At 38.5% G+C, this 13,476-nt stretch overlaps 1 protein-coding gene across 1 annotated transcript in view; it reads left to right on the forward strand.

Moving 5' to 3' along the window:
• The first annotated feature begins 1,312 nt into the window (after positions 1–1,312).
• The window catches only part of LOC150109215 (dual serine/threonine and tyrosine protein kinase-like), a 49,049-nt gene continuing 36,885 nt past the window's right edge, over positions 1,313–13,476 (forward strand). Inside the window, exon 1 of the mRNA XM_090406317.1 lies at positions 1,313–1,440. Within this exon, the coding sequence (XP_090262443.1) occupies positions 1,317–1,440 (124 nt within the window). The 5' untranslated portion in view covers positions 1,313–1,316. The remainder of the gene's footprint in view (positions 1,441–13,476) is intronic.

Genomic DNA, 13,476 nt, shown 5'->3' on the forward strand with positions numbered 1-13,476 from the left:
TACGATATCACTAAACCATCAGACTGACTTCTTTAACCTTGGCGATGATGCAATTCTTTCAAGAGATGAAGAAAGTTCACGATTGAAAAGCCCAGTGCCGTAAGGAGGCCGCCTAGACACACGCACGTATGATTAACGTCTTGTCTCTGAACAGCTTTTATGTATGCTTTAATTTCGATCTCATTTTCGAATCATGTCTTCTGTGGACAATGTGATCAAATAGTTCACGCAACATCCAGTATACGAAATCCCTGCCGCCACATCAGTACACGCAAACTCGTTAAGTAATGGGAATATAACATTTTTTCCTTCTTACGATCGACGTATGATTTGGAAAAATCAGAGAACCCAGGAAAATGCCTCAGTAGTGTAATCAAAGATAACCCAATCTTTTTTTTTTTTTTAAAGATTACAATTAGCTGATCCATAATTTTCAGCTCAATAATCTGTTACAAATATTTTTTTAAAGAATTTTCACAAATTTGGAATCATACGATCCTGTAGTTTAGAAGATAGAAGGCGCACTGGTGCATGCAACACACACACACACACACACACACAGGTGAAAATAAATAAATAAATCACGATTTTCGAAAGATTTTTTTCCAAAACAAAGTTTATACAAAATAGTGATTTACTGGCTATGTCTCTAACGCTACTTTCGCTAGTTCTTTAAAAGCGCGAATGTACCCTAAATCCGGAATGAAAACCGGTGTCGTCAGTGAAATACATTTCGTTCTAAAAGTTACTCGGAGAACATCGTCGTGTTTACCACTGCCAAAGCTAACAGCAAGTTAGATGAAAGATGGTCGACGAAAATAAAACAAGTGTTAATACCCGATTTTGTTTTCAGTTCGCTCTATCTGATATCTTGTTTTCAAAACAGAGCGAGCGAAAGAAAAACACAAGTCACAATTTCATTTCTGTAAACTTTATTTTTTACTTCTTTTCTTAGCCTACTTTCGTAACACGGTACTTCTAAACCGCCTAAAAATCCCCCCCCCCTCCCTCCCTTCCTTACGACTCCCACCACTTGCTGTTTACTGGCGCGACTCTACTCGTCGTACAACGTGCTGACCACGGGCTTTCAGTGCCGTTCACCGGGTCAAAGGTAAACTCTTGTCACGTTCGCCTCGCTCTCTCTAGTTCTCTCCGTCCCTGTCTGCCCGTCCGTTCTTGAACTTTCTTCAGATACGCTATCCGTCCGTCCGCATAGAGGGCGCAATAGTCGCAAACTGGCAACGAGTGACGTTGTTTTATAAGGCTGATCGGAGTCGCATTCGTTAGGTTTCAGTATGCCCAGTGTTCGGGCTGCAATGGCCACGACTCTTCCTTGTGAGATCAGTCGGTTTCGAAAGGGATGTAAACAACTTAGACGCGTGCTTAAAGAGACGCGGCAAGTACACAGTGACCTCAGACGCGAGGGATGGCTAACTAAAGGTAAGATGAGCAGAAAGTATGCGTAAATGATTTACAGTTGTGTTTTTGTGCGCGCAGGTAAAAAAAAAAAAAAAAACAATGTCGATCGCTCTGAACTATTCGAAAAGTCTAGAATAATAACCAGAAGGAATTGGTGGTTCCATATGATTGTTTTAATGGATCTCCACTTGAAGGGAAAGGGGGGGGGGATAAACCATGGATTCCAGCCATTCGTGCTGGAATGCCCGGCAGATTCTTCAAGATGCGTGCATTTGCCCTTTTTTTTTTACACTGAGGATACTCTGTGACGAAGAAACTGACTTGTCAGAATACTCAAAACCAAAAGATACTACGCGAAGTTATTTTCAGTTCTGTACCATGATGAGTGAACAGTAAATATCCGAACTATATGAACGAGTCTGCCCATAGGCAATCGTTTATAGATCTGAATATTCCTGCTGAATGGCAGTAATCTGTGCAGTTGTTGTATGGAGAACTCAAGTTCTTTTATTCAATATGAGTACTTATGCGTCTACTAACTGGCCATTTGGACATCCAATAGTTATAATTACTGAACGCTTTTCCTTCTTCCCTCCCTCTCTCAACAGAAAATAATACAATGCTAGCTGTTATCATAATGCTACTGCAAAAAACTAAGGAAAGGTTCTCAAATATAAGATTTAAGTGATAGTTGAGTAATTATTAACTTTTATCAGTTTAACTCATTAATCAACCATTTTAGAGAAAAGACATGGTTTACTAATGAGGTTAATGTTTTGTGTCTTAGTTTAATTAAATTATAATAACGGAATTAACTCGCGTAAAATATTATTTATTAGTAGAATTTTCGCCTGGGTGTCGCAGGCATCTTCAGTACATGTAAAAAGTTAATTAAACAATAACTGACATGTACTGAAGATGCCTGCGACACCCAGGCGAAAATTCTACTAATAAATAATATTTTACGCGAGTTAATTCCGTTATTATAATTTTTATGTTTACTCACTATTTCCTTACCGAAACTCGATTTCTTGTTATCGTGATGTGCTTTTTGTTAAGTTTCACGAATGTCATTGAATCGCGCATCTCATCCTCCCCCCCCCCTCTAAAAACCTTGGCGATTTGATGTAATAATTAGTGATGCAAGTTAAGTATTTTAAACAAATTTGAACCAATTAATCGTTTAATGGTGTCTTTGAATTTCACTTTCTGTTTCTTGAGGCGAGCTTGACACCATTTGGTAAAGTCGTATCACGTCGTAAAACGAATTTCTCTCAGGTCAGACAAATGTGAGATCTCTGGGTGGAGAACTTTCCGGCATTCTGGCAAGTACAACGCTGGCTTCCAGTTATTTATGCAGAAGATGCGTACGACTTCTCTAATGTTAAGAAAACGTGGTTTGACGCCTAGTCGGCAAACCTGCCGCCGAAGTTCTTTTTTATCGGGGAGGTAAAGAATATACACGTGGATCAAATACGGGTCTTTAACCTCGTGAGTTCCAAATAGAATCGACCAGCGGCGGACTTTGGCACGTGCGAAGTACCCTCACAGAGGGCAAAAACTGGGTTGATCACCACGACAGACTTATTGCTTTTGAAGGTCAAGGCTACGAGAAAATTGGTCCGTCATCACCAGAATGTGTGGGAGGTCATTACGCTGTCCTGTGAGTGCTTTCAATGATTGGAGACTGGGGGAGGGGAAAGGAAGATAAGGGGAAGATTCGATCCAAACATCTTTACACTCCTCCTCTTTATTCACTAACCGTCCAGCGTTCATATGCGTCTTTCGAATAATCCTCCGCTCATCAGATTTTCCATTGCTTTCTGGTTTGTTTGCTATAAAATAGTCATCGCTCTTGTTAGTCTGGAACATTAAAGTACTGACATAGGTATTTTGTTAACGTCTTAAGTGGTGACCATTTTCCTAATGAGACAACCATGCTTGCTGGAGGTCTGAAGTGACTTGAAAAAAAATACCCCCCCCTCTCTCTCATATATATATATATATAACAGGATTCCCTGATTACCTGGCCCAGGGCTTGCCTGCGTTCTAAACGCACCACGTAATAAGATCTCTGGTGAATGGGATGGTAAAGTTACTCCACTGAAATTATCACGAAACGAATTGAATAAATGGTACGTTTAGGAAAAGATATTTATTTGCAAGTAAACACAAAATAAGTGAATAAAGAAGTATCGGAAGACCAAGAAAGAGATGGCATGAGATCGGAACAGGCCACCTGGCCTAAAATCCATCTCAGGAAGAAGACAATCTCTCTCTCTCTCTGAGACCACCTTTTGATTTGTTATAAGTCAAGTGAGGTGTTAATATGGACATTTAATGTGCGACATCTGATTTAAATAGTTTCTCTTATTAAACACCAATTATTTATAGTTATCAGTAATCGGTATAAAATGTCTTTCTTTCTATATAAGAAAGCTCTTCTTTATCACGAAGAGGAGACTAATTAAAATGGTGCTAATAATTCACTTTGAAAACTTGAATGTCATGTTTTGGAATTGAAATTTTCCGGATTGAAAATTTCAATTCCATCAGAGTATAATCGAATTTATATTGAATTTTAATGAGTAAACATTCCATTTATAGGTGATAGAATAAACATGAATTCAAAGAACTCGTGTTGAAATCAGAATGTCCCCCCCCCCCCCATGGCATATTCATAAACATGCTCCTTAGTCAAATTCACCCAATTTGTAAATCGAGGAATTCGGAGCGTTATCAATTTTCCAGCCTTAACTTATTCTAATTGGTGTTGCTAGCAGGTGATCTCAACAGAACCTTGCTCAAGATATGCCTCTGTTATGAATAGATAATGAGATTTCCTGAAGCTATGAGACTTCGGAATGCCATCTTTCAGTGTTGTGTGAGTCAAGAACTCTCCGATTAATCTTAAAACAATTAGTAACCTCACTTAACCTTTTGCTGCACCTGTTCGCAAAACACTCCAGACAAGGGTACAGTAGGGAGTTCAAGGTGATGTATATGTGCCTTACCCTTGCCAGCTGCTTGATCTAGATTAATGAACGCCGGAACAATTAGCACTTCTGGACGGCATCCCTCAGCATGAATAATATGTAGGTCAGAGAGGTAATGGCTTGCATTGACTTTCTCGGACGACCTCCGCAGTTCATAGTGACCATTGCCCCTCCTGTATCTTTAAAAGGTAAAATCAAACACTCGTACAAGTTTCATTCAAATCGAATTTAAAGGTCATCAAAGTTCCTTCATTCTCACTTGACCTTAAATTACTGTAGACAAGCCTGAACTCATATTCGAAGGCTACCCCCCCCCCCCCCAGCACTGGACAACTTGTCAAAAGTTTCAATGGCTTTTCCTTTACTCATGAATATGAATGAATTGTAAAAACCTTTTTACCCGCGATTTATACTGGAGTGTCTTTACTAAGTAGTTTGTTTTGTGTATTACAAATAAGATCTGACTCCTACTACAGATTTATTTATTTTTTATAAATATTCTAGAATATACCTGGTTTACTAAACGTAATGATTCAAATTTAGAGACATTTAGCTTACTTGTTCTACTTGCTTAAACATAAAGAATAACTCTGCTTCCTGTTACCTCGCTGCTTAATGAAGATGGTTGATCCTTCATAGATAACTAACGAAAATAACCGGATAGTAATCTTAACTAACCGGACGTCGCTTTTTTAAGACCACTAATTGTTTTTACAATTTTTATTTAAAAAACACGAACTTCCTTTTGTTCCCCAAAGGGAGTAGGATCTCGCTCCTTTCAACTTTTGGAAGACGGGTGAGCCGCCATTTTACAGATGAATATAAGGAAAAAGGTCTCCAATTCATCAGACCAAATCGATTTCAATTATTTACATACTGGAGTTGCTATGGTGACTGATCAACGCCGTCATTCATTTAATGATCAGTGACAATTTCTGTACACTGAACTGCGCTATTTAAAATCTTTGGGTTGTACATTATTTGGTCATTTATCTAAGGCATGGTGAGCCAATCTTGACCAATTGAAAACCTCTTCTTAGAGGGCCAATATTCCGACTCCGCGTTATTAGGTTTTAAATCGGATTAAATAGGCCTCAGAGACCCAACCTAGATGTAAGGTATTATAAACGGTATAAAACTAGGAATTGTCCTTAATGGTTACAATAACTGTGCTCGTGGAATTTCGTGAATTGCGTAGTTTTCGACTTTTGGTATATAGTTATACCGTAAAAACATCCTCCTCCTGAACCTTTTGAATTATAATATTCGGTTTTATCAATGACTTTATATAATTGCTTATAAAGCATTTAAATCTCGTCGCATGAGCTACTTTGTTTTAAATAGTTAACATCTCGAAATTCGTGTTCTTTATCCATTTTTTTCTCTCCTATAACAAATATTTTAGTGTGCAATATGTCTAAAAAAAAAAGGTTTTTATTCGTAATTTCACGCTTTTATGACTTACTTAAATTTGTAGATAATTACTGCCCTTTTCATAAAAAGAATAATTGCCAGTTCTACATAATCTTTTTAAGGATAAGTTTCGTTGAGAAATCTATTCCGAACTAGATAATACAATCTCAACCTGCAGGTATGAAATGACAGACTACTAAAACGATCTTCTGTTGACTAGTTATGCAAGGAGTGTGCTTGTGTAAAACATTTCTGGTGAAACACTGCTGGCTGTTGCATAAGATTATGAAGGTTCAATACGGAGGGGGAGAAAAGAAACGGCAGATAACCTGCATATTACTGAAAACACTAGTCTTGATCATTCTCAAGGAAATTTTGTTTCCGACTGTAGTTGTCCATCTACATGTTACTTGCTACTACTTGCTATATTGAAATAGCAAAAGCTGCACATTTTGTTCAATTCGTATTACGTATTCTTGTTTGAATTGCCTGTAAAGCAACTAACTGCATCGCGTGAAGTTATCTCCAGTCCACGACACTACTTCATGCAAGTTCTGCATTATCGTTTCTAGTTCAGAACAATCGGCTTGAAGCAATGGTAACTCACAATCACATGATTCAATATTTCCTGCATCCTTGCTGATAATCTATAGTTTATTTCACTACCCCTTGATTGATTCCATTTGTTTCGAGCAACTGGGACCTTACAATCCTGAAATTTTAGCAAAATAGGGTTTTGCATGTTCTAGTTCCCGTAAAAATTTGTTTTGTCCGAAGCGGCCTGGTTGGCCCAGTGGCTAGTGGATCCGCTTTGAAGCCAAATATTTTTTGCGGAGTTCGAATCCCACCATGGGCATGGATGTTTGTCTTAACTCTGGGATAAGTGCTTCAGCGACCCTACACTTCTAACAGAAGGCTTCACTCCCAAAAAACCCTATGAGGTATGAGTGACCATACGGTGTCAATTGGCGTCATGTGACGTAGTTATGTGACGCCAATTGACTCTTTGAAAGACGATCACCTCTTACCAAATCCTATGACTGGTACAATGTAAAGATTTCAAGTGGACATTTCTAGTGACAAACTTAGCATGTCAACACTCCTGTTTAAAGGATATTTAACTTGTCAGCAATTACGGTGTGCTAATACCGTTATATAACTTAGTTCGTGATGATGAACCAGATTTCGTTATCTGGTGGCGAATGGCGCTCTTTCTTTGCAAAGACTTTTAATAAGGCTCGAACGTGAAAACTTACAGCAAGGGCTCACCCATCAGTGACAGCGCCTCCTGGAGGTGGAGAGGAATTAATTTGACAGTACTCCGGGAGTTAAACATTATGAATTCAGTTTGGCTTAGTATTATTCACATGCAGTTTTAAAATATGGGAACTTCGAAACGATTGTGGTTATTAAAAAAAAAAAAAAAAATCGTCAATCTGCTCGGATACGAAACATGTCCACCACCTGACAAATCATACTCATAGAAGCCAAAATATTTGTACTTTGTTTGATTTTAGTTTGGCTTTTCTCCGAATTTATGAATGACTTAGAGGATGGAGATATTTTGAGACAAATCCGTACTAAATTTAGTTTTTTCTAAAAATTGCGTTTCAGCGTCAACTCGATTTAGATCTTGTCTGAATGCCGAGTGTCTTTCAAAGGCATCTTTTAGCGATACGAATATGTCGCATTTCCCGTGAAAACTTATACTCCGCACAACGTGTTAAGTCGTTTCATCTAATCAGTACATAAGTCGCGCCGTGAGGGTGGGGGGTCCGTTACGTCAAGAGCAAATTACAACTTAAGTCTATTTTTTGTGCTGTCTACCCAATGTCAGTTCAAGAAATAAAACCGATTTTAGTTTGACAGCTCCCTTATTCGTTCCTCCCAACTCAGAACACCATACAGAGGTCCCACCAGCAGCGGGTACTCTGGATGGGATGGAAGGAGGGGGAGAGCGACCGTAAAGAATTGGATAAAGAGAAGGGGAAATAGCTCGAGCTCCCTGGAAAAATGAAAAAAAAAAAAAAATGTCAGATGAAATGGGAGATTTTAGATTTAGTTGATCTCCCTGATTAAAGTGCCACCTGCGAAGGAATATGAAAACCAACGTGATTTTAGAAACATGTTCGAGCGAGTTATTAGATCAAGTAAAATATGAAAAACAAGTTACTTTTTCGGGGTGAACGACCATTGTTGCGTCCGACAAATGTTCTTTCATTTCGTTTTACGAAAGGTCTGAGTATTCGCAACATCTCGCCAAGTCACTCAATCCGCCAAAGTAGGAAATCCTACCTTTTTTATGCATCCAGCCAGGGATCTGAATATTTAAGAATATTCAGATGTTTTGCAGGGGAGGGGGGGGGGGGAATCATGTTCGCCATTTGCTAAAACTCACGTTTCAGAACCGTTTCGGTCTTCCATTGCAATGAAGCCCAAGATGAAAATGGTTCACTTAGCGGAGGCCACTGACGTGCTGCATTTTCTTTGCTTCCTGTTTCTTGGCAACGAAGGACGCAGTTTGTCTCGAGGCTACCATGGCGATATAACACACACACACACACACACACACACACACACAAAGCTCCTGCGCGTGCTGACACAATGAAACTGACTTAATAAGGAGATGCGTGGTGAAATGGACATAATTATGCTGCCTATGCACGTGGAGCCCGAGGCACGTTAAACTCGTGCTGTCCGGTTTTGTTGGTGTATTTCAGTGCTCAGAAGGGAGATTTCTTGAATAATGGAGATAGCAGGATTAAATCTGAATTAAATTTATGAAATCTTAAAAATCTTCCTGTAAACCAGTTTATGCAGGAAAACCGGACGTTTTCTTTTTAGTTTGCTTTGTCTTACATGTTCACTAAATAAAGGGCACATTTAGCCGGGTTCTAGGTTATATTTAAACGTACATTTAGTCTACTTCATGTGTTTAATGCGAAGATTAACGATGCCAGTGTCCACCACCTGAAATCTCACTTCCGGTGAATCTACTTGTGTGTGAAGAATATAAATTATTTATAGCACCTCGATTCACACGTGCCAGTATGCGAGTTGCCGTTAACACAATAAGGAAAACTGAACATTTTCTATTTATATGCTAAGATTTCCACTCTGGGATTAATGGATTATTCGAACTATGACATGAAAATTCATTTTAAGTATTAGGTCCCCCCCCCCACCAAAAAAAAAAAAAAAAAAAAAATACACGCGCATGTCACTTTAGCACTTGAAAGGTCAAATATCTTCAGCTGATTTCGTATTATTCGGTTTGCGGAAAGTTTCGTAATTTCACCGTAAACTAAGGCACTTACTGAGAATTTGTTCTGGTTAGCATTTTATCTTTGAGATTACTTAACAGGAACTGGTGAAAATTCAGATCATTGGATGAAAAAAACAAGAGCAATCAAATTGCTTCTTGTTATTGCCTATGTGATAATTTTTGGTTCTCCCCCCCATTCACACATCAGTTCCGAAGTAGCTTGTTTAAATTTTTTTTTTTTTTAGCTTCGTCGAAAATTTAGGGTCCAGAAACAAATAAAAACAGGTTACGAATATTTCTCGCCTTGTATCTGATTGGCGCCAGTCAGGATATCAAATCCCAAAATGCGAGTTTTTCAGTCTTCGCCAAATGATCCTCCAGGGCATGCTGGTAAACAAATCGCCAAGAACAAGAAGGAAAAAAGTTGGCGAGTAATAACTTCAGAAAACTAACTTAATGGGCACATATAAAAGGTAAAAAGCTTTTGTCCAGTTAACTGAATATACATACGAGTAATAAAAACTAGAACTATCATACTAGAAGGTAGTTATAGCCAACTAGAAAAAATTTGTGAGCTAAACACATTTGACTTTTCCTACGTGGTCATAATTTGTAAATGGAGCCAAATATCGCTGATGTCCTATTCTGGTAATGCATTCCTGCTTCCAGAATAGTTGACACTATCTTTCTTTCGTCTGAAGAACTAAAAGGGCAAAATTTTAATCAGTACGGAAAAAAAAATTTGATTTTTGTGCTGTAGATGCATTGTCTGGAGATATTTATGAATGCAACCCAACCTTGAAAGCGAAGATTAAACCTTCGTGCATTTCTGTTCTGGTTCTGGATTTGTCCTTAATTGCTCACCTTCTGATCGCCTGTCACGTGGGCAATTCATAGTTCGAATTGCAGTTCATTAATTAGTTGTCCCGTCCACCTGTCACTGACTTGACAAATGTGGATCGCATTTCTGGAAACATTGTGCAATGTTTCCCTTTGCTAGTAAACAAATTATATGATAGTGGCGTTACGAGGCCGATTTGAATTTTGGAAAATTTCTGAACACTGTCTTGAAATAATATATTTTTCAATAGAGGAGAATTTAGCCAGTCTCGTGCAAAAGCTTTTTTTTTTCCTGCAGACCACTATGAAAGTAGTTATTGGCCAAGTGAACGTACTGGCTCTTCAACAGACTGAGGGTTCGAATTTCACCATGAGCATGGAAATTTGATTTGCCTTACCCTGCTTATGGGAGGTCTGAAGTGGCTTAGTCATTTGATCTCTAAAGCAAAGTTTACGGGTTATATATAACAATTATTGAAATGCTTAGCCTCCACGATAACGTACTATAGATCTACACCCTTCTGTGGATGGAATTCGCATAAATGAATAACTCTAAGCTCCACATTAGTTTCTAAGCATCTGTTTAAATATCCCATAAGTATCTTAGTTAGCACTCGTTATAACTTGAAGACATCAAATATTCAGTTAGCCTTGATAAGTTCGTATTCTGTTTTGGCAGTCACTGTAAGCAGTTCACTAAATGTCTATCGACTAACTTGACATCTCAATTAAGTACAAAAAAAAAATTTTCAACATTACGTAATATATTTCCCTTTCCTTAATCATTCTTTCTGGATCCATTCGAACACCAACTTTTTTTGAGTAACATCGCTATTTGATCCAAATCGTATATCAAAACAAAAATACTCGTTTCTACGCGAAACCAGTTTATCTGGTAGCCGGGGTACGTGGCGATGTGATGGCGTCGTGTGTGAAAGAGGGGAGAAATAATGAATCGTTAACCCCTTACTTCACGAAACCCAACACGCGATGTCGAACTGTTTTCTTAACATATTCATAAACATGGACAAGTATTAACCATCCACCTACTGAACCTTAGAACTCGGGGACGAAAGGATGTTCCGGGGGTTGATTTGGCTATTTCCGAGCTGTTCGTACAGTATGAAATGATCGCTCACTTGAAGGTTAATTACTGAAATGGTGAACCCTTCCAGAGTTCGGACTCCAGTGTTTCAGTCGAAGTAAGTAGACCGAGAAGAGTGAGGTTGAGCGTTGACCTCGAATGCTGCGCTTGCAGTTATCATTGGAAGTTGCACCCACACTTCATTGACCGGTAAATCGCCTAACTTCAGGTTCGTCTGAGGTTGGAATTAGCTTTTTATTGGAAAAAATAGACGATGAAATTGATTTTTAATTTGAGCGAACAGTAAATTTATTTTGAGTGATTTTAATTAAAATATCCTTGAAATATTCACCGAAATATCAAAGCAAAGTAGATTTAACTTGTGATGGCGTTTTCTTTGAGCAGAAGACTGACAATTCCTAACTTAAGTATTTCCTTCTCAGTTTGAGACGCTTCGACATCGGAGAGATCGAAAGTATCTTCTTTCCTTCCTATTAAGATGTGACTGTCTACTGCATACGTAAGTCTTAAGGCAGGTTTAATACGTCGGTGACCTAATAGATCGGTGCAATGAAGTGTAATCCGTCTAGACGGTCAAGTATAAAGCTGTTACTATCGCATCTTTTTTGCTTGTGAAAAAAGATCAAAGATGTTGTAATAGGGGTGCTCCACCAACAGCTAGTAACCTTGCGGACGAAGGCCGCATTGAATGTTGATGATGCAATATGATCGGCATTGCGAGACCATCCGACACGATTAAAGATCGAGCAAAGAAAGTGACATCACTTGAGACGGGAGAAGTAAAATAAATTATAATTTATTAATATAAGGATCGGCGCTTTATAATAATCGAGTCGAAAGCAGTTCACGGCAGGTATTCAGTGGTTAAATTCATGTGGCGCTGTCACGCGACTCTGTCATAAGTAAATAAACGAACACTTATTCAACTACAAGACTATAAATCTGACTTAGAAGTATGGCATCGGGAATGATTAATCGCGCGCGACTATTGCTACCACGGCAATATAGTGCTACTAAATAATGTAGGTTGAGGTTAGTCTTGCTCAGTTTCGCAAAACTTTGTTCTCATTGACATAACCTTCGAGTATGAACTGTCCCCAGGAGTAGACGATAAGGAAAAGATCACGAGCATGTTGTCGATCGCATCCTCCAGGTACTATAAAAGGAATGCTGTTCAGCAAACCAAATAAGAGTTATAAAAATAGTTTCTACTACAAGCACGTACTAAAACGAAGCAGTGTCAACTCCCTACACTTGTTGATTGTAGGAGTTGTCTTCATGCAACACTCGAATTACCTGAAAGATGCAAGAATCGAGTTTACAGTCCGGAAAAACTAGGACAGGAATAGCTGTCAGTTAAATATGGCATTGTTGCGTGACATGCACCGCTGTCTAGTGATCTGTTGTCAAGGAAACGCAACAATTAGTATCGTATTTCATTTTACAAAATACTATCGTCTGTTTCTCTTTTTTAAAAGAAAAGTATCGGCTGACAAAAGAAACCAGTTGCATAGTTCTCATTCTACAACTGGATTCAATATAATTATTGAGCAGACGCTTATTTTATGATCTATCTGCATGGAACATATCATTTGATCAAACGATAAAGTGCTTCATATAATTGTATACTTTTTTTTTGTAATTTGCATCAAAAAGACGTAATTTATAGACGAGTTTGCAAATGTTTCTATATTATGATTACAAAGTTTCTTGACCTGGAAAATCTGGAAATTTGCCCAAACGATTGTTACTTGGTAGACGCCATTTTGTAATTTGCGAGCGGTAAAACTGTTTGGGTTCCACGCTCTTGTATACCGTATCTGATGATAACGGGGTGGATCGCCTTGACTGCGGAAGAAACAATCCAGTTGAAAGAACAGGTTTTTGCTATTGTTAAAGCTAAGCTTGATAATACGAGTTCAGGATGTCTGGTTTTGCATCATAAGAGTGTCTAGAAGGGAGTACAGGTGTTAAAATACTCGTGTAGATGTCTTGTTGGTGACCTTATGGTGACAGAGGATGTACTGTGCTAACCACCTCCAGTGATTTTTATTGTTTTTTTTTTCCATTCTGTGAATTCTTAAATACTTTTTTAACTGTTCAATAAGGTCGAGTCCCGATTTCTGCCTTGGCAATATTACACAGTAAGAAGTAGGCCAGGGTCGATTAATTTCGTGGCGATTTTTCTTCTATTGATAAGTTTGATTGCGTGAGATTCCACTGGAGAATCGCGGCGTTCTGAACTTCGCAAAGAAACGGTTTGTTTTCCCCCTACTCCTTACCCATTCTGAGGTACGTTTTTAAGAACATTGGTAAGGAAACTTTTATGTAATTAACTTAAACGCTCTCTGAATCCTCTTCAGTGCCTCCGGACATTCCATACATTCTTAACAACGGAATCCTTAATTCTCAAAAATAAGAATTGAAAAGCGCAGTTC

The sequence above is a fragment of the Typopeltis vanoorti genome, chromosome 2 (assembly GCF_054136105.1).
Source record: "Typopeltis vanoorti isolate ZY-2024b chromosome 2, IOZ_Tvanoo_1.0, whole genome shotgun sequence".
Taxonomy (NCBI): Eukaryota; Metazoa; Arthropoda; class Arachnida; order Uropygi; family Thelyphonidae; genus Typopeltis; species Typopeltis vanoorti.